This window comes from Nerophis lumbriciformis, linkage group LG32 (genome assembly GCF_033978685.3).
Source record: "Nerophis lumbriciformis linkage group LG32, RoL_Nlum_v2.1, whole genome shotgun sequence".
Lineage (NCBI taxonomy): Eukaryota > Metazoa > Chordata > Actinopteri > Syngnathiformes > Syngnathidae > Nerophis > Nerophis lumbriciformis.
In genome coordinates, this window is record NC_084579.2 from 1390857 (window position 1) to 1416645 (window position 25789).

The following is a 25789-nucleotide window of genomic DNA, read 5'->3' on the forward strand; positions in this document are numbered from 1 at the left end:
TTTCTGTAAAAAAAAACAATAGCTCATGTCATGCTATGTTTCTTAGCATGACATGAGCTATTGTTTAAAGACGTTAGCCATTAGCTTCACATGCTAACTTTCTTAGCATGTCATCAGCTAGTGTTTCATGACGTTAGCCATTAGCTTCACATGGTAAATTTCCTTAGCATGTCATCAGCTAATTCTTCATGATGTTAGCCATTAGCTTCACGTGGCAACTTCTTTAGCATGACATGAGCGAATGCTTGCTGATGTTAGCTATTAGCTTCACATGCTAACGTCCTTAGCATGGCATCAGATAGTGTTTCATGATGTTAGCCATTAGCTTCACATGCTAACTTCCTTAGCATGTCATCAGCTAATGTTTTATGACGTTAGCTAATAGTTTCACATGCTAGATTTCTGTAAAAAAAAAACAATAGCTCATGTCATGCTATGTTTCTTAGCATGACATGAGCGAATGTTTGATGATTTTAGCCATTAGCTCTACATGCTAAGTTTGCTTAGCAAACATTAGCTCCCTAGCATGACATGTTTGATGAGGCTAGCCATTACTTTAACATGCTAATTTGTGTTTATTGTACATTTACTTTGATGCCGATTAAAGTACAAAATAAATGTTCCTAATAATGTTTCTACTTCTTACTTTCCACGTTCTCATTTATGACATTATTAGTAGCTACATGTAAAGTACAGTATGTATTACTACTAATATTTATTGGTAGTAGGTTAATAGTATACAGGGCCGGCCCGTGGCATAGGCCGTATAGGCAAATGCTAAGGGCGCCGTCCATCAGGGGGCGCCACGGCAGTGCCACAAATGTTGGAGAAAAAAAAAAAAAAGTTGGTACTATTATTTCTAAATACAAAAAATAATCCCACGTTAATTAAAATGCAAAGTAAAGCCTATTTAATAGAAATATTATTTGTTACAATATTACGCCCCCCCCCCCCCCCCATGTGCCCCCTCCCTTCCCGTACCATGACTCTTTTTGGACGTCACCACATCAAAAAATCAACACAAGATGTCCATCCATCCATCCATTTTCTACCGCTTATTCCCTTCGGGGTCGCGGGGGGCGCTGGAGCCTATCACAGCTACTATCGGGCGGAAGGCGGGGTACACCCTGGACAAGTCGCCACCTCATCGTCAAAACGGCCAAAACTGTCAGGTGCCCAGGGAAGAAAAAAGAGAAAAGAAGAGGAGGAGAAACGAGAAAAAGACAAGAGGTAGCAGGTAGGTAACGTTAGCCTACATGAAATTATTTGTCTGTTACAGAATGTGATAGTAACCTGGCTTTTTAGCATTAAGCTAATGTTACATGATTCGGCAATTGCTAATCAATAAATAGCTAGTTCTGTTTTAACGTCGGGTTAATATTGTGGAGGGGGCTAAATTGTTATGGAAAATAATAATGTAACGTTAGGTAATTACAGTACTCAGAATCAGAATCAGAATCAGCTTTATTGTCATTACGCAAGGTAACGAGATTGAGGCCATTCCATACAGTGCGATGTGTGCATGCTAGAAAAACAATGTGCAAATATATAAAAATATAAAAAATGTAGAAGTGCAATGAATATGGTGTGAAATGAATATATACATGAAAAAAACAAAAACAAAAACAGGGTGGTTGGTGGAATGGGTTATTGCACCAAAGAGAAGGCAGTTATGAGGGACAATGGGGCAGTCCGTTCAGGATGGTTATGGCCCTGGGGAAGAAGCTGTTCTTTAGCCTGTTTGTTTTGGTTTTAATGCACCTGTAGCGCTTCCCAGAGGGCAGCAGGTGGAACAGGTCAGAGCCAGGGTGGGTGCTGTCCTTGATGATGGCACTGGCTCTGTTGAGGCAGCGGGAGGTGTAGATGTCCGTCAGAGAGGGGAGAGGGCGGCCGATGATCTTCTGAGCCGTCTTGACCACTCTTTGCAGCCTCTCCCTGTCTGCTGCAGTGCAGCTGCCGTACCATACCGTAATACAGTAGGTCAGCAGGCTCTCGATGGACGAGCGGTAGAAGGTCAGCAGCAGGTCAGGCTTCAGGTTGTATTCCTCAGGGACATTTGTATTAGATCTTTTAAGCAGGTGTTTTTTGTTTACATTGTTATTGCCTTCTGGTTAGCTAATGTTTGCCCTGCAGGTAATAGTCACTTTTCCACCCCTTTATATATTAGGTATAGTTGTAAGCCTAGTTGTTAAAGTGCACATCATTAATGTTAATTAAGCAATATGTATGTAAAAAATATTGTATTTCATATATTCATTTTTTATTTTTTGCATTCATTTATTTATTCATATTTTTTTTATCTTGTTAACTATTCTGATTGTTAATTTGCTTTCTTTAAGTAAAAAAAAGGTCAAAGACAAAGCTATTCGGTTTCTTGTGAGTATATACACTTCACTGCCGATGTGGGGGGGCGCCACCTAAAATCTTGCCTAGGGCGCCAGATTGGTTAGGGCCGGGCCTGATACTATGTAAGTTTTAGTAGTAGTAATATATAAGTATGTATCAGTAGTAAAACACATGTATGAGTAGTGAGTTTTGTGAGCGCAAAGTCTTCTTTCTCTCTTCTTGCTTGAATGTTCTTCACTTTCTGCTGCTATAGAAAATACTCCAATGTTATGAATAGGTGGTGACGTCATCATCTACTGTCCTTTACACTTTAATATTAAGTGTAAACTATGCGCCATAACCACAACACCAGGGGGAGCTCCACTAACCACGTTAAACCCAGATTCCCATCTAACAAAGGTCTTAACTCATTCTCCTTCTATGCCACATCAATGTGGAATGCACTCCCAACAGGTGTAAAAGAAAGGGCATCTCTATCCTCCTTCAAAACCGCAATAAAAGTACATTTCCAGGCAACTTCAACCCTAAACTAACACCCTCCCCGGATTGTTGTTAATAATCAAATGTAAACAATCAAATGCTGATATTTTTCTTATACCTTCTGATCTCTCTCTCTCTCTCTCTCTCTCTCTGTGTCCACTACTTGCTGTACATATTCTACCAAGTCACACCTACACTGTTTCAATGTCCATTTCTCTGTTCTCAATTGTTGATGACTGATGATAACAACCAAACCTAAGCCCCCCCCCCTCTCCACACCCCGAATTGTAAATCATGTAAATAATTCAATGTATACACCCTGATGATGATCTTGTGTGATGACTGTATTATGATGATAGTATATATGATAGTATATATCTGTATCATCAATCAATTTAAGTGGACCCCGACTTAAACAAGTGTAAAAACTTATTGGGGTGTTACCATTTAGTGATCTATAGGGCAGGGCCGACATCCGGGCAACTGAGCTACATACGGGTTCTTCGAGCCATAGCAACCTGACTGGCGTTGAAAACAAACCGTCGCCATGACTCTTTAACCTGTCGACCTGCGCTGATTAAACTTGTCATTCTGCCTCCAAAATGCCAAAAAACTGTGTTGTTTTTGGTTGTGCAAACCACAACTGGAAACAGGGAAAACAAAGGTCGTATTTTGTTCTGCCAAAGCGTGCTCAAAGCCCACAGAGACGAGACAAATGGCTCGCAGCTTTACACCGGGAAAACGAGGACGGTTCTCACTGGAGTCCCCCAAAATCCCGGGTCGTGTGTTCGGATCACTTCGTTTCTGGTAAATATAAGGAACAAAAATCCACCTTCTTAACCACAACTTGGTCCATGCTAATGTTGAACCTGTTGAATTTTTACTGAATAATGTTGGACAGCTGAAGTTGTTGTTGTTGCACAACAATAACATACGGTATAAAGGCTATTTCCAGTAATTCAGCAAATAATAAATCATAATACTGAACTGAATTTGAATGAGCTCTCTACAGATATAATAAATATACAGATACTGGTAGCCACCGTGTCATCCTTATTATCATTTATCAACATACCTTGGGTGATTTAACCATTTTTATGTGATTTATTCGTTATATAACAACCGAAGCTAACAACCGACCTGGTGCGCTTGTGAGGTAGACATAAAGATTTCCAAATTCCATGTCCGGCCATTGTGTAGGATTATCAGTCCACGCATCTGCTGGAAGGCGGTAAGGGCAGTCGTTTAATCCAACTACAGAACATTTTAACTCGTATCTTAACCTAGCCTCACTGGAAAGACTATTTACATAATCATACGCCATTTAGAACAGTTTAAAATGCCGTGAAACCTCCTTAAATGCCTTTTCTGTCAATGCTGTGTTCGCTGTGAGCTGGTTTGTAGTGATGGGTCCGGCAACACCGATGCATCGGCGCATGCGTCGAGCTCATAAAGCAAAACCCTGTGTCGGTGCGCGTACCGCTTTTAGAAAGTCACGTGACCGATCATGAGCTGTTTTGGTCACGTGACCGATACACGAACTGTGTCGCACTGACGCCTCCTCTGTGCCCTGTGAGCGGCTCTTTTCTACAGCCGGAGAAATAATAACTAAGAGAAATCGTCTAAAATGTAATACGTCGGAAAAACTTTTTTATTTTTATTTTTTTATAAAAATGTGTAAAAAAAATAAAATTAAAAAAATTCCCAGTCCACAATCATCCACAACACGTTCTCTTAGATGTCCATGTTATGATACATGTTCACATTATTTATTGACTGTATCTAAAAAAGAGACAAATATATTTTTTATTTAAATGAAGATATGAAATAATCCTAAATGAAATACAATGACTTGGTTTATATTATTGTATATACTAGGGCAGGGGTCACCAACGCGGTGCCCGCGGTCACCAGGTAGCCCGTAAGGACCAGATCAGTCGCCCGCTGGCCTGTTCTAAAAATAGCTCAAAGAGCAGCACTTACCAGTGAGCTGCCTCTTTTTTTTAAATTGTATTTATTTACTAGCAAGCTGGTCTCGCTTTGCTCGACATTTTTAATTCTAAAAGAGACAAAACTCAAATAGAATTTGAAAATCCAAGAAAATATTTTAAAGACTTGGTCTTCACTTGGAATAAGCGGTAGAAAATGGATGGATGGATGGGTCTTCACTTGTTTAAATAAATTCATTTATTTTTTTCTTTGCTTCTTATTACTTTTAGAAATACAATTTTAGAGAAAAAATACAACCTTAAAAATGATTTTAGGATTTTTAAACAAATATACCTTTTTACCTTTAAAATGTCTTCCTCTTCTTTCCTGACAATTTAAATCAATGTTCAAGTTATTTTTTTAAATTTTTTATTGTAAAGAATAATAAATATTTTAGCTTCTGTTTTTTCGACGAAGAATATTTGTGAAATATTTCTTCAAACGTACTATGATTAAAATAAAAAAAAAATATTCTGGCAAATCTAGAAAATCTGTAGAATCAAATTTAAATCTCATTTCAAAGTATTTTTAATTTCTTTTAAAAACGTTGTTCTGGAAAATCTAGAAGAAATACTGATTTGTCTTTGTTAGAAATATAGCTTGGTCCAATTTGTTAAATATTCTATCAAAGTGCAGATTGGATTTTAACCAATTTAAAACATGTCATCAAAATTCTAAAATGTATCTTAATCAGGAAAAATGACTAAATTTTTTTAATTTTTTCAAAAAGATTCAAATTAGCTAGTTTTTCTCTTCTTTTTGTCAGTTGAATTTTGAATTTTAAAGAGTCGAAATTGAAGATAAACTGTGTTTCAAAATTTTATTTTAATTTTTTTTCGTGTTTTCTCCTCTTTTAAACCGTTCAATTAAGTGTTTTTTTCATCATTTATTCTCTACAAAAAATCTTCCGTAAAAGGAAAAATAAATGGAATGACGAAATGACAGACAGAAATACCCATTTTATATATATATATAAATGTATTTATTTAGCTATTCTTGTTTAAATCACACTTACGTGTAACTTACAAATGACAATATATTTATTTATTTAAGTGTGTATCAAACTGGTAGCCCTTCGCATTAATCAGTACCCAAGAAGTAGTTTTTGGTTTCAAAAAGGTTGGTGACCCCTGTACTAGGGCATCAAATCAGTGTCAGTTGAGTCGGTCCATAGGTTGCCTGTAGGGATTTTTAATGTCCAGCAGATGTCAGTATTTAGTGACACAGTATCGACACAGTATCAATACAGTTTTGCAATGTGTCGAAACGCTTCATGACGCCTCATCAACCCATCACTAGCTTCATGACGCCTCATCAACCCATCACTACTGGTTTGTTTTCAACGAATTCAATATGGCGACCGGTTGCTAGGGGATTGGCAGGCGGAAGTGACGTAGGTCCGCCCTCGCCTATTGTACGGACTATGTACTTCACTGTGCAACCTACTAATAAAAGTCTCAATCAATCAATGTTAGCAATTCAATATCCAAATACATTTAATGTATACATTGTCATATTGGCAAAAAGCTATATTAAAGTGGGAAAGGTTCATTCATTGACGTGTAAATGTCAGTGTGAGTCTGAGCCTCCAACAGAAAGTCACAACTTCCGTCAGCTATTTCCTCGACATTTTGTGCAACGTACGGCCAGCGTCACGCAGCGCCGTGATTGGATAGCGGCGTCCAGAAGGCGGGTCTTGAGTGACACCATACACACTCTGATTGGCTGGGATTGGACAGTGGGACGTGCTCGTGCGCCGGCGTTTAACAGGTTGCGCAAGACGCCATTTTGGAGTGACAGCGGAAAAATAACGGAAGATCGCGGAGCTAGCCTTGGACAAGGTAATTGCCGCTTCAACACGATTTATCTTCTCGTTAGGGTTCAAGTGCGCTCCCCAAATGTTTCGTGGCTCTAGCCGAGAGTCGCCGCGTCCAAACGACGCGTTTTATGGAGCGTTTGGCATGACGTCACTGTATTGTAGCTGCTGTGACGCGGCATTTAGCTGCTAGCATCTTAGCTTCCTGCATTTTCACATGTTTGTGTCGTTAAGTAGCTCTTAGCTCGCTCATGCTGCCATTCAAACATTCCCACACGGCGCCCACGTGCACATTTCATGCGACAGGATTCCAAAAAGACGCCGTTTTGACAATGATGTGTCGTCTGTTAGCAGGCGGCTAACGCTAACTCGTCAAGTGTCCGCCCTGGAAGAAGCTAGTTAGCAGGAGGCTAATGCTAACGCTAGCAGTAATGTCTTCCAGGGCCCACCGCAAACTACATCATGATTCATTCACTCATTTATTTCTTATCATTCACTCATTCATCACTCATCATTCACTCGTTTATCACTCATTTATTTCTCATCATTCATTGGTTTATCACTCATTTATTTCTCATCATTCACTCATTTATTTCTTATCATTCACTCATTCATCACTCATCATTCACTCGTTTAGCACTCATTTATTTCTCATCATTCACTCGTTTATCACTCATTTAATTCTCATCATTCACTCGTTTATCACTCGTTCATCACTCATCATTCACTCGTTTATCACTCATTTATTTCTCATCATTCATTGGTTTATCACTCATTTATTTCTCATCATTCACTCGTTTATCACTCATATATTTCTCATCATTCACTCGTTTATCACTCATTTATTTCTCATCATTCACTCGTTTATCACTCGTTCATCACTCATCATTCACTCGTTTAGCACTCATTTATTTCTCATCATTCACTCGTTTATCACTCATTTAATTCTCATCATTCACTCATTTATTTCTTATCATTCACTCGTTTATCACTCATTTATTTCTTATCATTCACTCGTTTATCACTCATTTATTTCTCATCATTCACTCGTTTATCACTCATTTAATTCTCATCATTCACTCATTTATTTCTTATCATTCACTCGTTTATCACTCATTTATTTCTCATCATTCACTCGTTTATCACTCATTTATTTCTCATCATTCATTGGTTCATCACTCATTTATTTCTCATCATTCACTCATTTATTTCTTATCATTCACTCATTCATCACCCATCATTCACTCGTTTAGCACTCATTTATTTCTCATCATTCACTCGTTTATCACTCATTTAATTCTCATCATTCACTCGTTTATCATTCACTCGTTTAGCACTCATTTATTTCTCATCATTCACTCGTTTATCACTCATTTAATTCTCATCATGCACTCATTTATTTCTTATCATTCACTCGTTCATCACTCATCATTCACTCGTTTATCACTCATTTATTTCTCATCATTCACTCGTTTATCACTCATTTAATTCTCATCATTCACTCATTTATTTCTTATCATTCACTCGTTTATCACTCATTCATCACTCATCATTCACTCGTTTATCACTCATTTATTTCTCATCATTCATTGGTTTATCACTCATTTAGTTCTCATCATTCACTCATTTATTTCTTATCATTCACTCGTTCATCACTCATCATTCACTCGTTTAGCACTCATTTATTTCTCATCATTCACTCGTTTATCACTCATTTAATTCTCATCATTCACTCATTTATTTCTTATCATTCACTCGTTCATCACTCATTCACTCGTTTATCACTCATTTATTACTCATCATTCACTCGTTTATCACTCATTCATCACTCATCATTCACTCGTTTAGCACTCATTTATTTCTCATCATTCACTCGTTTATCACTCATTTAATTCTCATCATTCACTCATTTATTTCTTATCATTCACTCGTTCATCACTCATCATTCACTCGTTTAGCACTCATTTATTTCTCACCATTCACTCGTTTACCACTCATTTAATTCTCATCATTCACTCATTTTTTTTTATCATTCATTCATTCATCAACCATCATTCACTCGTTTATCACTCATTTATTTCTCATCACTCTCTCATTTTTTATCATTCACTCATTCATCATTCACTCGTTCATCATTCACTCGTTTATCACTCATTTATTTGTCATCATTCACTCATTCATTTCTTATCATTCACTCATATATCACTCATCATTCACTGGTTGAAGACTTGATAAGAACGCTATAGTGTGTCAAATGAAGTGGCAGTAATGTTTATGATAAACACACTTAGTGTGATTGAATACAAAGGCAACATTTCCCACTACAAACATGTAGTTTGAAGTGCAAAGAGTTGTGCGTAAACACCCACTGTTTCAAGCAAATAGAAACAGAAACTTACAGTCGAGTGTCCTTAAAGTGACAATGTTAACATCCAGAGCAATAACTGCAAAAGCGTAATGTTCAATTTGGACTTTCTGGGAAACGGTGTCCTCTGCAGTGGACATGTTCTTATATCCGGCTGGCTAATGCGGTTTCTCGGAAAAGTTAACTCACAATTTAACTTTCAATAAACCCGCAAATTTCCAAGTGGAGGCAAGTCCGTGGCAAAGTGAGAAACGTAATCAATCAGTCCCGTAATATCCCCCCACGCACAGGAAATAATGCTGCACGTCGCAGACCACCTTGATCTTAGCAGGTCGGCGGCTAATTGTCACGTACCCACTTGTAGCATGCTTTTTGGTGTTTTGGCGAGTTGTAACTTTTTAGCTCGAGGGAAACTGTAATCTCGCAGATTGTTACACAAGGGAAACTAATTGTCATGTTACTTTCATATTCCAACCCCTCCCAGGACAGCAATTCACCACCTCGTTTCCTTCTTCCCTTTGACAGCGCCGTCGCCATGGGGAATGTATTCACTAACTTATTTAAGGGCCTGTTTGGCAAGAAGGAGATGAGGATTCTAATGGTGGGCCTTGATGCTGCAGGGAAGACCACCATCCTGTATAAGTTGAAGCTCGGAGAGATAGTCACCACCATTCCCACCATCGGTTTGTACTTTGAAATGATCCAACTCATGTTTACCTCAGTGGCAGCGGTCCAGTTTTTGCTCACGTACAATAATGTGTACACATGAAAGTCTATAGTGGTTACATGGTAAGATCAGACAAGTGACCGCTAACCCTTCTGTTTGTCCTCAAAATAATATTTGCAATGTATTAGCACATCTCTCACTGTCACTTTTGTGTTTGTGCAGGTTTTAATGTTGAGACGGTAGAATATAAGAACATCAGTTTCACTGTTTGGGATGTGGGCGGTCAGGACAAAATCAGGCCGCTGTGGCGTCACTACTTCCAGAACACTCAAGGTCAGTTTGCATTGCTGCCTCTAGGTGGCGACACACACACACACTAGGGCTGGAAACTGTATCACAATATAAGTGTTTTATATCGCTTGATGTCGATAATTATTGATATTTTTATGACCCATTTAAAATAAGGAGCAGAAGACAAAAATATTTAATTGTAACTTCCTCTAATTACAATCCCTCAGCTCACAGGACAGAAAGGAAATGACAACACAAGCATTGAAAACACTCAGACAATGAATGGTTATTAAATTGTGGAATGAGAAAATCCACAAGTAATGTAAAAAACATGATATTTACTTTTTGATATCAATACAAAACACAAAGCAGTTTTGCTAATGAAGATAAAGTCAAATAAAGAAGCTTTGTTCTTCAACGACAACCTTGTACTTCAGTGCAACAGTTTGGCCAACAGAAATAAACAGGAGTGATACCTCTCACATCTTATACACACTCTTTGTGCCTCATCGACAACTCAGACTGCGTTCAATTCGATTAGAAGACAAAACATTTGAGCTAGTATTGCTGTTATTTGAACACTGATAAAGTTAGCAGTTAAAGGACGAGACTTCACGGAAGTGGAAGCGATGGGAATGAAGTGAAACCAAGCGATTGGCTCCATTAGCTTGGAGGGAACATTTTCAAAGTGAACTTGCTGCCACCATGTTTTGTGAGCTGCATGGCTCTCGTGCGCATGTGCAGATGCTGCAACGCTTCAGTTTTCAGGAAGTAAGCCGCGTTGCCTAAAATGCATTAATAAATTACGTATTTTTTTCAATAATTAAGCATTTAAACGGTATTACTAACCGTCTGAAATGTTAGCGTTTCTATGTGTACATGTATATGTATGTATGCATGTGTATATGGGAATTAGTGAAGTGAAATATGTTTATATAGCGCTTTTCTCTAGTGATTTAAAGCGCTTTACATAGTGAAACCCATTAGCTACATCTTTAAGCTACATTAGGGGACGCCGTGCCGCAGTTGGGAGAGTGGCCGTGCCAGCAACCCGGGGGTTCCTGGTTCGATCCCCACCTTCTACCAACCTCGTCACGTCCGTTGTGTCCTTGAGCAAGACACGTCACCCTTGCTCCTGATGGGCCGCGGTTAGGGCCTTGCCTGGCAGCTCCTGCCACCATTGTGTGAATGGGTGAATGTGGAAATACTGTCAAAGCGCTTTGAGTACCTTGAAGGTAGAAAAGCGCCATACAAGTATAACCCATTCATTTAAAGCAGTGTGGGTGGCACTGGGAGCATGTGGGTAAAGTGTCTTGCCCAAGGACACAACAGCAGTGACTAAGATGGCGAAAGCGGGCATCGTGGTTATGTGCGTGGGAACAATGATGTCATCGGGTAATTTGCATAATTTGCGATGATGATAGGATTTTCTTTTAAAAGGCTCAAAAAATGTATACATACATTTTTTTTTTAAAGTTTTTTTTATTCATTAGCATTAACATATTTTTTTTATCGTTTTGCCATATTTTGTTGAGATTTTTTCAAGTGTTGACAGACTTTTAAATGACTTTTTAAAATTAAAAACAATTAGCAACAAATGTAGCATTTTCTCCTGGTGTTATTGTAGAATGTAGTGGTGTTTCCAGACTACTTCAGTCCCTCCATGTCCCTGACTAAAGAGGCTGCAGCGAACATGACGTCACACTTGCTTGCCGCTGTTGCTCCAGTTGAACTTTGTCTTCTTAAAAGTCGCCACTGTCCTTTTAATATCTGCAATATATATAAACATCACAGACATGCTGACAACGCTCCAGACAATGGCGTGTGTTTTGTTTACATCCTGTTTCAGTAGCGTGGTTTTTTGTGATCAAAGTTTTTTTTGGCGGTCAAGTTTTCACTACATCACTTGTCAATAGAGTACAAATAAGAGACTATATCAATTCATACTGTAACGACCTGCTAATGTTAATGTTTTATGTTTGTGTGGTTGGGATTTGATGTCAGTTTTTCCCACGTTTACAAACACACCGTGTCTGAAAGGTGACTGGTGGAGATTGAGGAAGTGAAGACTCAAGGAGACTAAAGTGTTTTCATGGCAGGTAAAACCTGTTGGAATTGTGTTATTATTGTAAGATTGGTAATGAAAGTTAAAAATAGCGTCAGACTTTTGTGTGATTTTTTTCTGGGTGCTACACTATATTATATTACTTTAATTTATTTTCAAGTACAAAAATAGCCCTTATTTTCAAGGTGTGGCGGTAATTAAAATGACGTGGGGGTGCGCCACACTCAATTACATTAAGGGGAAACCTGGCATATATTATGTATATGATTTCTTGAGTGCATTTTTAATTGATATTGACTACAGTCTATGGTGATATATATTGATATGTATTTATGGGCCCAGTCCTACACTGTCAGTACGTGAATGCTGTACTCCAAATGGTGAGTGGGTGCTGCTCCTCTCAATAGTCCTTAGTCCTTATCTTGGCTATGTAGCGGAAGGGGGTGGGACACCAAGGGAAAACATTCACAGTGCAAACTCCGCCTCATTTGAAAACACGCAAGCCAGAAAAAGTCCTGAACTACTTCTTTAATATACAATTGAAGTGAGCAGTTATTTTTATCATGCTGTCTAAACTTTGGAGATAATATTTGTGATTCACTTTAAAGAAAGTGAATAATGCACTTGTCACATGCAGGAAGTGTATGTACAACATGCTTTTATTACAATTAAACAATGAAAATTTTTTTTATTTGAACAATTTTGGCTAAAAGATGCATGGAGACTATAAAATTGTGACCCCAAGCTCATTTCTAACGGCTCCCAGCAAATTCTAAAAATACTTCCAAAAAACATTAACACATGCAATAAAAGTGCAAACAGGTGAAATGTAGGAAGAAAAAGTTGCAATGTTGACTGTAATAACTCCAGGTGGGGGAAATATTCGATTGTTAGATGCATCGTAATTGGGACATGGCGATTATAGAAGTGATTAGTAAAGGTCAATAATGGATAGTAAGTAATATTTGTCTGACTGCAGGGAGACATTCATTTAATACATGTGGGAATTCCTCTTTCTTATTCCAATTGAATAGTTTTTTTCTAAGTTGCAAGTGATAAAGGCTTAATTCATGAAACCAAACGACATGTCAAACTGCATCAATATACATCAATTAAAGATCCATCAATAATCGAATTTTAATCGTAGCTGCTGAATCGTAATGGAATTGTGAGGTGTCCAATTATTCTCACTTCTACTAATAACACAACTTGTCTTCAACTTCACCATTCAAATTCCACTGAAAAATATTTTTGAGAGAAAATTTTGCATATTTTGTGAGTTTGTCATATTATAAAAAGTTTGATTTGACAAAAGGGGCATAAAAGAAACCAACAAAAGCATTACTTTAAAACGTATTGATAGGTTTGAAGTAGGTCTTGAGATTTAAGTGTTCAATGTAGGGCTGGCTAGGCCATATGGCAAAAAAATGATCCCGATTAATTTTCATATCATCCAATCTGGATTACCGTATTTTTCGGATTATAAATCACAGTTTTTTTCATAGTTTGGCCGGGGGTGCGATTTATACTCTGGAGCAATTTATGTGAGAAATTATTAACACATTACCGTAAAATATGAAATAAGATAGAAGAGGAAGCGGCGCATTGTCTACCTTTGGAGTTGGCAGAGTTGTTTAGAAGTGACACCGAGGAGGAAGATTTCATGGGATTTTGCGATTAGGAGTGACAGATTGTTTGGTAAACGTATAGCATGTTCTATATCCATCCATCCATCCATCTTCTTCCGCTTATCCGAGGTCGGGTCGCGGGGGCAGCAGCCTAAGTAGGGAAGCCCAGACTTCCCTCTCTCCAGCCACTTCATCCAGCTCCTCCCGGGGGATCCCGAGGCGTTCCCAGGCCAGCCGGGAGAGATAGTCTTCCCAACGTGTCCTGGGTCTTCCCCGTGGCCTCCTACCGGTCGGACGTGCCCTAAACACCTCCCTAAGGAGGCGTTTGGGTGGCATGCTGACCAGATGCCCGAACCACCTCATCTGGCTCCTCTCCATGTGGAGGAGCAGCGGCTTTACTTTGAGCTCCTCCCGGATGGCAGAGCTTCTCATCCTATCTCTAAGGGAGAGACCCGCCACCCGGCGGAGGAAACTCATTTGGGCCGCTTGTACCCGTGATCTTGTCCTTTCGGTCATAACCCACAGCTCATGACCATAGGTGAGGATGGGAACGTAGATCGACCGGTAAATTGAGAGCTTTGCCTTCCGGCTCAGCTCCTCCTTCACCACAACGGATCGATACAGCGTCCGCATTACTGAAGACGCCGCACCGATCCGCCTGTCGATCTCACCATGCACTCTTCCCTCACTCGTGAACAAGACTCCGAGGTACTTGAACTCCTCCACTTGGGGCAAGATCTCCTCCCCAACCCGGAGATGGCACTCCACCCTTTTCCGGGCGAGAACCATGGACTCGGACTTGGAGGTGCTGATTCTCATCCCAGTCGCTTCACACTCGGCTGCCAACCGATCCAGTGAGAGCTGAAGATCCTGGCCAGATGAAGCCATCAGGACCACATCATCTGCAAAAAGCAGAGACCTAATCCTGCAGCCACCAAACCAGATCCCCTCAACTAGGGATGTCCGATAATGGCTTTTTGCCGATATCCGATATTGTCCAACTTTTTAATTACCGATACCGATATTAACCGATATATACAGTCGTGGAATTAACACATTATTATGCCTAATTTGGACAACCAGGTATGGTGAAGATAAGGTACTTTTAAAAAAAATTAATAAAATAAGATAAATAAATTAAAAACATTTTCTTCAATTAAAAAGAAAGTAAAACAATAAAAAAACAGTTACATTGAAACTAGTAATGAATGAAAATTAGTAAAATGAAGTGTTAAAGGTTAGTACTATTAGTGGACCAGCAGCACGCACAATCATGTGTGCTTACGGACTGTATCCCTTGCAGACTGTATTGATATATATTGATATATAATGTAGGAACCACAATATTAATAACATTGAGAAACAACTCTTTTGTGTGAATGAGTGTAAATGGGGGAGGGAGGTTTTTTGGGTTGGTGCACTAATTGTAAGTGTATCTTGTGTTTTTTTATGTTGATTTAATAAATAAAAAAATAAAATAAAAAGACAGATACCGACAATAAAAAACCCGATACCGATAATTTCCGATATTACATCTTAACGCATTTATCTTGTGTTTTTTATGTTGATTTAATAAAAAAAAAGACAGATACCGACAATAAAAAACCTGATACCGATAATTTCCGATATTACATTTTAATGCATTTATATATATATATATATATATATATTATATATATATATATATATATATATATATATATATATATATATATATATATATATATATATTTATTTATTTATTATCGGACATCTCTACCCTCAACGCCTTGACTGCGCCTAGAAATTCTGTCCATAAAGGTTATGAACAGAATGGGTGATAAAGGGCAGCCTTGGCAGAGTCCAACCCTCACTGGGAACGTGTCCGACTTACTGCCGGCAATGCGGACCAAGCTCTGACACTGATCATACAGGGAGCAGACCTCCACAATCAGACAGTCCGTTACCCCATACTCTCTGAGCTGCCACCTTAAAAGGGGAACATTATCACAATTTCAGAATGGTTAAAACCATTAAAAATCAGTTCCCAGTGGCTTATTATATTTTTCGAAGTTTTTTTAAAATTTTACCCATCAGGCAATATCCCTAAAAAAAGCTTCAAAGTGCCTGATTTTAACCACCCGTCCATTTTCCTGTGACGTCACATAGTGAAGCCAACACAAACAAACATGGCGGAAAGAACAGCAAGCTATAGCGACATTAGCTTTGATTCAGACTCGGATTTCAGCGGCTTAAGCGATTCAACAGATTACGCATGTATTGAAACGGATGGTTGTAGTGTGGAGGCGAAATTGAAGAAGAAACTGAAGCTATTGAGCCATATCGGTTTGAACCGTATGCAAGCGAAACCGACGAAAACGACACGACAGCCAGCGACACGGGAGAAAGCCAGGACGAATTCGGCGATCGCCTTCTAACCAACGATTGGTATGTGTTTGTTTGGCATTAAAGGAAACTAACAACTATGAACTAGGTTTACAGCATATGAAATACATTTGGCAACAACATGCACTTTGAGAGTGCAGACAGCCCAATTTTCATCAATTAATATATTCTGTAGACATACCCTCATCCGCGCTCTTTTCCTGAAAGCTGATCTGTCCAGTTTTGGAGTTGATGTCAGCAGGCCAGGGAAGCTAGGGTCGATAGGGGGTTTAGCTCGCTCGTCTGCGGGAACAAACTGCCGCCATTGCTTGCCGTGCTACCGAGGTCCTTTGTCCCTGAATTGCTCACACACTCCGGCAGATTCAATGGGGGTCTGGCGGCAGATTTCTTTGACTTTATGGTTGGAAATGCATCTGCTTTGAGTGTCGCAGGATATCCACACATTCTTGCCATCTCTGTCGTAGCATAGCTTTCGTCGGTAAAGTGTGCGGAACAAACGTCCAATTTCTTGCCACTTTCTCATCTTTGGGCCACTGGTGCAACTTGAATCCGTCGCTGTTGGTGTTGTTACACCCTCCGACAACACACCGACGAGGCATGATGTCTCCAAGGTACGGAAAACAGTCGGAAAAACGGAAAATAACAGAGCTGATTTGACTCGGTGTTTGAGAAAATGGCGGATTGCTTCCTGATGTGACGTCACAACGCTCCGAGAGCGAATATTAGAAAGACGTTTAATTCGCCAAAATTCACACATTTAGAGTTCGGAAATCGGTTTAAAAAAAAAAAGGTATTTTTTCTGCAACATCAAGGTATATATTGATGCTTACATAGGTCTGGTGATAATGTTCCCCTTTAACGTGGTAGAGGAGTTTGCGTGTCCCAATGATCCTAGGAGCTACAGTATGTTGTCCGGGGGCTTCTATGCCCCCTGGTAGGGTCTCCCAAGGCAAACTGGTCCTAGGTGAGGGATCAGACAAAGAGCAGCTCGTAGACCTCTATGAAGAACACGAACAAAGGACCCAGATTTCCCTCGCCCGGACGCAGGTCACCGGGGCCCCCCTCTGGAGCCAGGCCCGGAGGTGGGGCACGATGGCGAGCGCCTGGTTGCCGGGCCTGTCCCCATGGGGCCCGGCCGGGCACAGCCCGAAGAGGCAACATGGGTCCCCCCTCCAATGGGCTCACCACCCATAGCAGGGGCCATAGAGGTCGGGTGCAGCGTGAGCTGGGCGGCAGCCGAAGGCAGGGCACTTGGCGGTCCGATCCTCGGCTACATAAGCTAGCTCTTGGGACATGTTCTATATGTTATAGTTATTTGAATGACTCTTACCATAATATGTTACGTTAACATACCAGTTGGTTATTTATACGTCATATAACATACACTTATTCAGCCTGTTGTTCACTATTCTTTATTTATTTTTAATTGCCTTTCAAATTAATTGTTGTTGGATTTTATCAAATACATTTCCCCAAAAAATGTGACTTATACTCCAGTGCGACTTACATGTTTTTTTTACTTCTTTATTATGCATTTTCGGCCGGTGCGACTTATACTCCGAAAAATACGGTAATATCACTATTATTATTTTTCTTTAAAGTCGGATTGTCCAATGCAGGATTATACAGAGTATAGTTCCATGCCTACTGTTTACTACTTTAGTATCTTGTAACTGACATTTCAGTTTGGAGTAATATATGCTAACATTGTGTTCATATACTGTATATAATTGTGTTTACAAGAGGAGTAACAGTACATGTTTGATGGAGTAATATATGCTAACATTGTGTTCATATACTGTATATAATTGTGTTTACAAGAGGTGTAACAGTACAGGTAACCCACACTGCGGTCTGTACCTGGTTTCAGGACCACAGTTTTGCTTCTTTTTCAGTATGTTTTGTGGGTGTAAAAAGTTCTTTAGTTTTTCTGCTTGTCATCAAAAAGTGCATTCTGCACTTAGAGTATCAGTGGTGTAGTGAATACTGGTAAATGATTATTTGTATTTAATGACTTGTATACATCAGTACTTCTCACCAGTGTTTTATTTATTATTTGTATATAATGGCTTGTATACATAAGTACTACTCACCAGTGTTTTATTTATTATTTGTATTTAATGGCTTGTATACATCAGTACTTCTCACCAGTGTTTTATTTATGTATTTGTATATAATGGCTTGTATACATCAGTACTACTCACCAGTGTTTTATTTATTATTTGTATATAATGGCTTGTATACATCAGTACTTCTCACCAGTGTTTTATTTATGTATTTGTATATAATGGCTTGTATACATCAGTACTTCTCACCAGTGTTTTATTTATTATTTGTATATAATGGCTTGTATACATCAGTACTTCTCACCAGTGTTTTGGTAAACAACAAGCAGTGACTCAGATTGTGGAGTTTTTCAAACCCAACTACTGTATCTTATATTTACTAAAAGTACATGAAATGTGAATTTGAGGTACTATAAAATAGTGTAGCAACACATAAAACCATTTTAATGATTACTTCAGGAACAAAATGTTTTTTGAAAGTGATTTGAACAGCAAGTGTCAGTGTGCAGAATGTTTTACAACATGTCATGTCAGAGGAATCTTTGCAGACATAAACAAAAAATCTGATTTAAAATATTTAGACGAGAAAAAAGCCTTTTTCCGATTAAATGAGTGGGTGTGTTGATTCTCCCTGATCTGCTGAAAGAAAAAAAGGATGAAAATAAATGTTATGAATTATAGACTTATTCAACTTCACCATCAATTATTACATTTTGAAATATTGTTTGGAGAAAATATTGCATATTTTGTGTTTTTGTCAACAACAAAATATTTTGTTTTTGTTTTTACAAAAATAGCATAACACATCAAAATACTAACTTTGTATGGACATATGGTTCTGAAGTTGATCCAGAGCACAGGTGTCAAACTCACAACCTGTTAGAGCTTGGAAATGAAGTGTCAATAATAAAACATATTTGTTTTTTATTCCATTTTGACAGAAAAACAGTTTGGCTGCCAAAAATGAGTTAACTCATGTGATTAATCACATTGATTATGTAGACATGCAGATTATTCTGAGTGGCCAATGATCACTATTTACTTCATTTGAATGATACTACAAGTATATATAATAACTTGTCATTCATCCTAGTGAAACATCTGATTGACTCATCATTTTAAAGCAAGTTATTCATCCACCAATTGCAAAAGATTTGTTGGTTAAAAAAACCAAACCCTGGCAGCTCAGTTGCCAGATTTTGCTAATATGCATTAGCATATTAGCTAATGCTAAGGACACTAGCTTCAGTACATTATGATAGCATGCATGAAAACACTCCTACAGACATCACACATGGGACGCTTTAGTGAGTAAACATTGTTGTAGTTATATTGTAAAACTTACAACTTTGCTTGGAGTGATGAATGAAGACTTCCAATGTAACCACCACCGCCCTCATCACTTGCCACAATGCCCCAAAAAACTCAACAAAATCGGCGGCAAGAACATGCCATGACCGCCCTTGTTAGTGGACGAGGGATGTAATAATAAACAGTATAATGATCATTTGCCATTAAACTGCCAACGGTTAGTAATACGTCTACTTTTTTAATTGAAAAACATCATTTGTTAATGCATTTTAGGCAACAAGAAGTCAGGTGCATGCACACTAGCGTGATTTGGCTGGATAATCATGGCGGACAAGATTTACCCTCAGACTAAACACTTGCTTTAATGACATTTTCCCTCTTGTCACACATCCTTTGATGTCTGCAGGTCTGATCTTTGTGGTGGACAGTAACGACAGAGAGCGGGTCAACGAGGCGCGGGAGGAACTGGCCAGGATGTTGTCTGAGGACGAGCTGCGAGACGCCGTTCTGCTGGTGTTTGCTAACAAGCAGGTGAGGCGTGTCCAGGGTTAGTAAGCATGCAAACATTTAGGCTTAGTAAGCATCCAGGGTTAGTAAGCACCCAGGGTTAGTAAGCATGCAGTGTTAGTAAGCATGCATGGTTAGTAAGCGTGCAGGGTTAGTAAGCATGCAGTGTTAGTAAGCGTGCAGGGTTAGTAAGCATCCAGGGTTAGTAAACATGCAGGGTTAGTAAATATGCAGGGTTAGTAAGCATGCAGGGTTAGTAAGCATGCATGGTTAGTAAGCATCCAGGGTTAGTAAGCGTGCAGGGTTAGTAAACATGCAGTGTTAGGAAGCATGCAGGGTTAGTAAGTATCCAGGGTTAGTAAGCGTGCAGGGTTAATAAGCATGCAGGGTTAGTAAACATGCAGGGTTAGTAAGCATCCAGGGTTAGTAAGCGTGCAGGGTTAGTAAGCGTGCAGGGTTAGTAAGCGTGCAGGGTTAGTAAGCGTGCAGGGTTAGTAAGCGTGCAGGGTTAGTAAGCATGCAGGGTTAGTAAGCATCCAGGGTTAGTAAACATGCAGGGTTAGTAAGCGTGCAGGGTTAGTAAGCGTGCAGGGTTAGTAAGCGTGCAGGGTTAGTAAGCATGCAGGGTTAGTAAGCATCCAGGGTTAGTACCGTATTTTCCGCACCATAAGCCGCCCTGGGTTATAAGCCGCGCCTTCAATGAACAGCATATTTCAAAACTTTGTCCACCTATAAGCCGCCCCGTGTTATAAGCCGCATCTAACTGCGCTAAAGGAATGTCAAAAAAACAGTCAGATAGGTCAGTCAAACTTTAATAATATATTAAAAACCAGCGTGATGTGGGCGCGCATGGAGTCGTATATCAACATGGACGGAGCTGCGTGAAAAAAGCCACCCGGCCTCTTCGCGTAAACTTACCTTAACCACTCGCTCATCTTTTCTTCATCCATCCATCCCTTCGAGTTAGCTTTTATGATGACGCCGGCTGGAAAGGTCTCTTTTGGCAAGGTCTTCCTTTTGAATATCACCATGGGTGGAAGTTTCTGGCCATTAGCATGGCAAGCTAGAACCACAGTGAAGGATGACTTCTCATTCCCTGTGGTGCGAATATTCACCGTACGTGCTCCCGTTGTATCCACAGTGCGGTTCACAGGAATATCAAAAGTCAGTGGAACCTCGTCCATGTTGATAATGTTCTCTGGCTGGATCTTTTTTTCAGCTATCTTGTTTTTACAATATGCACGGAAAGTAGCCAGCTTTTCTTGAAAGTCTTTAGGCAGTTGCTGTGAAATAGTAGTCCGTGTGCGGATGGAGAGATTGCGTCTTTTCATGAACCGGAAACCTGTCGCTTAGTAGGAGCCATTTTGTGGTCTTTACAGATGTAAACACACAAAGGAAATGAAACGTAATATCCGCGCGCTTCTTCTTCTTCTATGGGGGCGGGTGGTTGCTTACAGTAGAAGAAGAAGCGCTTCCTGTTCTATGGGGGCGGGTGCTTACCTTGGCGGTTGCTTGCGTAGAAGAAGAAGCACTTCCTCTTCTACGGGGAAAAAAGATGGCGGCTGTTTACCGTAGTTGCGAGACCGAAACTTTATGAAAATGAATCTTAATATTAATCCATATATAAAGCGCACCGGGTTATAAGCCGCACTGTCAGCTTTTGAGTAAATTTGTGGTTTTTAGGTGCGGCTAATAGTGCGGAAAATACGGTAAGCGTGCAGGGTTAGTAAGCGTGCAGGGTTAGTAAGCGTGCAGGGTTAGTAAGCATCCAGGGTTAGTTAGCGTGCAGGGTTAGTAAGCGTGCAGAGTTAGTAAGCATGCAGGGTTAGTAAGCATCCAGGGTTAGTAAGCGTGCAGGGTTAGTAAGCATGCAGGGTTAGTAAGCATGCAGGGTTAGTAAGCATGCAGGGTTAGTAAACGTGCAGGGTTAGTAAGCGTGCAGGGTTAGTAAGCGTGCAGGGTTAGTAAGCGTCCAGGGTTAGTAAGCATGCAGGGTTAGTAAGCATGCAGGGTTAGTAAGCATGTAGGGTTAGTAAACGTGCAGGGTTAGTAAATATGCAGGGTTAATAAGCATGCAGGGTTAGTAAGCATGTAGGGTTAGTAAACGTGCAGGGTTAGTAAATATGCAGGGTTAGTAAGCGTGCAGAGTTGGTTAGCATGCAGGGTTAGTAAACATGCAGGGTTAGTAAACATGCAGGGTTAGTAAGCATGCATGGTTAGTAAGCACCCAGGGTTAGTAAACATGCAGGGTTAGTAAGCATGCAGGTTAGCGTGTGTGGCAGTTTTAGCAAGTGTGGTAGGTGAAGTGGTGTGACACTTGGCTGTGGTGTGGTGCAGGACCTCCCCAACGCCATGAACGCAGCAGAGATCACAGACAAGCTGGGCCTGCACTCCCTGCGCCAGCGTAGTTGGTACATCCAGGCCACGTGCGCCACCAGCGGTGACGGTCTGTACGAGGGTCTGGACTGGCTGTCCAACCAGCTGAAGAGTCAGAAATGATCCATTCCACCAGTCCGGCTTTTTCTTTGTTGTTTCTTTGTTCTGTTTCGACACAATGGCAGCACCGGATCCAGACTCCAACGTGACCCGGCTTTCTTTCAACTACTTCCTTTGTCCCCTTCTCTCGGGTGGTGTGTGTACCTTGTGTTTGGTGGGCCAAACTCCGCCCACTCTGTCTGCACGTACCTTCTGTCCCCTCCCCCAGAGGAAGCATGGTTTTCATAAGGCCCCGACAGCAAGGGTGGCCCCTCCCCCACTGTATTAAACACCTGATTGCTAGACGCTGACTTACCTGCGAGCCCCGCCCACCTGTAAGAAGCATTTAACCTGTATCAGGTCAGACTGAGTCCACACCACATCCTTGGTCTTTGCTGCCATGTGAAAATCATGCTGTCTCTCCAGCACCAGACCTTGTCTTGGACTGAGACTTTGTCCTCCTTCATCACTCTTTCTACTTTGACTGCGACCCAAACACCCCAGCAGCAGTCTGGAGGAGCTTTTCTCACCAGCGCTTTGGATGACCAAACAAGATGGTAGGTGGTTGGTGAAGTCCTGGCTGCTTCTTGTGTGGAGACTGATTGTAAATGTGTAAACTGTTTGTGTGGGCTTTCCTCAACACATTAATAAACATGATTTGATCCAAACACCTGCCTACGACATCATCATGTTTAAATCAACACATTAATAAACATGATTTGATCCAAACACATGCTTACAAAATCATTTTAACACAATAAACATGATTTTTAAAACATCTTAATAAACATTAATTTTAAATAATTTTAACATCAATAATCAGGATTTTTAAATCATTTGAACGTATCAATAATAAACATGAATTTTAAATCATTTTAACACATCAATACTCATGATTTTTAAGTCATTCTAACAAATCAATAATCGTGATTTTCAATCATTTCAACACATGAATAATCATGATTTTTAAATCATTTTAACACTGTGATTTTTAACATAAATTATCATGATTTTTTTATTTTATTATATCAACACAATAATCATGATTTTTTTTAAATTATTTTTACATTTTAACATCAATGTGATTTTTAACACTTCAATAATCATGATTTTTTTTTAATTATTTCAACACAATGATTTTTTGTAATTATTTTTAAATTTTAACACATGAATTTTTAATTATTTTAACACACCAGTAATCATGATTTTAAAAATAAAAATCAATTCAACACAATAATGAATTTTAAATCATTTTAACATGTGATTTTTTCCAATTTTAACATCAATAATCATGTTTTTTTTTTAAATAATTTTAACACATCAATAATCATGATTTTAAATAATTTCAACACATCAATAATCATGATTTTGAAATAATTTTTAACACATTGATGGGATTTTTAAATCATTTTAACACATCAATAATCGTGATTTTTAAATCCTTTTAACATATCAATAATGATTTTTGAACACATCAATAATCATGATTTTTAATGAAATGATTTCAACACATCAATAATCATGATTTTTAAAAATCATTTTAACACATCAATAATCATGATTTTAAAATCATTTCAACACATCAATAATCATGATTTTTGGATCTCTTCAACACATCAATAATCGTGATTTTGAAATCATTTTTAACACAACTTGATTTTGAAATCACATGAATAATAAACATGATTGTCATCCTACCCTATGGTCATGATGTTGGGGTCACGACCTACAGGACAAGATCACAGGTACAAATGCCTTGTGAGACGTTGTGTCATCCGGGAGGAGGTCAGAGTAAAGGTGCTGCTCCTCCACATGGAGAGGAACCAGATGAGGTGGTTCTGGTCCGGATGCCCCCTGAACGCCTTAGAACCCGTCCGACCTGTACGAGACCTCGGGGAAGACCCAGGACACGTTGGACAGACTATGTCTCCCAACTGGCCCGAGACCGCCTGAGAGGATCCACAAGGTGGACCAAGTATCTGGGGAGAGGGAAGTCTGCTTAGGCTGCTGCCCCCGCACGTTTACATAAAGAAGTGCCTTGAAAAAGAGTCTCAATGGGACTTCAAATGAAGGCAGACTACAATGATGGTCTTGAAAAGAGTCACCACAAGAAACAAACTTGCAAACTTTCAACACATTCACAAACTTCACTTCATCCTTGAAAAAAAGAAATAATAATCATTGAAAAGAAATGCTGCCTTGAAACTCACGTGCTCTTCCCAACTTGGCCGCTGGGTGGCGCCAAAGCAGCGCACGAGTCATAGCCGAGGATCTCTGCGCCACTTCCTCATTCATCCACCTGTCAACGTGCGGGAGGGGGCGTGGTCAAGCCTCCCTCCTCTCAGCTACTTCCTGCTCCCCGCCGGCGTTGCGCTTCAGTTTGCCGCGATGACTGCCGGCTGATTCGCGCCAAGACGCAGCAGCAGGTGAGCAGGTGAGCAGGTGTGCAGGTGTCTCCAAGGCTCCAGGTGAGTCCCTCTTCAGTCCGCGTGCGGTGACGTCACTGGTCCAGGTGTGCTCATGGAGGGGGAAGGTTCCTCGCTCGTCCGACGCTCGCAGCCCATCGCCATCGCCTCCAACAGGTGTGACGGCAGGCCTCAGGTCAGAGGTCATTGTTTAGACTTCCTGTGTGGGAGGAGTCACAGACACTCCACTTCCTGATACTCCACCTTTGTTTTCTCAGGCTCAAAGGGGCGGAGTCTTTGTCCTCGTCTGCGCCCGCCATCCCCAACCCTTTTCCTGAGCTGTGCAGCCCCTCCCACTCCCCTGTTGCCATGGCGACGCTCACAGCACCATCCAGTGGCAAACATGTGAGTCTGACACACAACACACCTGCCCCGGTCCGACCGGTCCGGTGGCTGTGACACGCCCACACAGGAGTAACGTGCGCTCTGATTGGTCGTCAGCTGCTGAAGGTGTTGGGCGAGGACCAGCGTGGCCGCTCGCTGTGGGTGGGCCACGCCACCACCGCCAGGGAGGTGTGTCACATGCTGGTCCGGACCGCCGGCTGCAGCCAGCAGGAGAACTGGACCCTGCTGGAGTGTCATCCCGCTCTGGGCCTGGGTAAGACACGCACATGACCTCTGACCCCAGCCACACCCCCTGACCCCGCCTCCGCAGAGCGGTGCCTGGAGGACCACGAGGCCGTGCTGGAGGTCCAGGCCAGCTGGTCCCTGACGGGCGACAGCAGGCTGGTCTTCTGCAAGAACTACGCCAAGTACAGCCAGCCCGCGGTACGTTGGCCATGACATCATCCTTCCTAGCGATTAGCAGGTGTGACCGCTGCAAGTCCGCCATGACATCATCCTTCCTAGCGATTAGCAGGGGTGACCGCTGCAGGTCCGCCATGACATCATCCTTCCTAGCGATTAGCAGGTGTGACCGCTGTAGGTCTGCCA

The 25789-nt window shown here is 40.5% G+C and overlaps 2 protein-coding genes across 2 annotated transcripts in view; both read left to right on the forward strand.

Moving 5' to 3' along the window:
* The first annotated feature begins 6505 nt into the window (after positions 1–6505).
* Positions 6506–23059, forward strand: arf2b (ARF GTPase 2b). Its single transcript, XM_061926840.1, has 5 exons — positions 6506–6656; positions 9522–9679; positions 9886–9996; positions 19816–19940; positions 22254–23059. Exons 2-5 carry the CDS (start codon positions 9532–9534, stop codon positions 22413–22415), a joined length of 546 nt encoding a protein of 181 aa, XP_061782824.1. The 5' UTR covers positions 6506–6656; positions 9522–9531; the 3' UTR covers positions 22416–23059.
* A 1778-nt stretch (positions 23060–24837) lies between these two features.
* LOC133574640 (growth factor receptor-bound protein 7-like) overlaps positions 24838–25789 on the forward strand; it is a 7964-nt gene continuing 7012 nt past the window's right edge. The window contains exons 1-4 of the mRNA XM_072912030.1: positions 24838–24973; positions 25075–25201; positions 25298–25454; positions 25512–25624. Coding sequence (XP_072768131.1) covers positions 24912–24973; positions 25075–25201; positions 25298–25454; positions 25512–25624 — 459 coding nt within the window. The 5' untranslated portion in view covers positions 24838–24911. The remainder of the gene's footprint in view (positions 24974–25074; positions 25202–25297; positions 25455–25511; positions 25625–25789) is intronic.

Excerpts from the sequence above, each read along its gene's own strand:
- arf2b (XM_061926840.1), top strand. The coding sequence starts at position 9,532 with ATGGGGAATGTATTCACTAACTTATTTAAGGGCCTGTTTGGCAAGAAG. Across the intron at positions 9,997-19,815 it reads CTACTTCCAGAACACTCAAG|GTCTGATCTTTGTGGTGGAC; the intron begins GTCAGTTTGCAT and ends TGATGTCTGCAG. Across the intron at positions 19,941-22,253 it reads TGGTGTTTGCTAACAAGCAG|GACCTCCCCAACGCCATGAA; the intron begins GTGAGGCGTGTC and ends GGTGTGGTGCAG.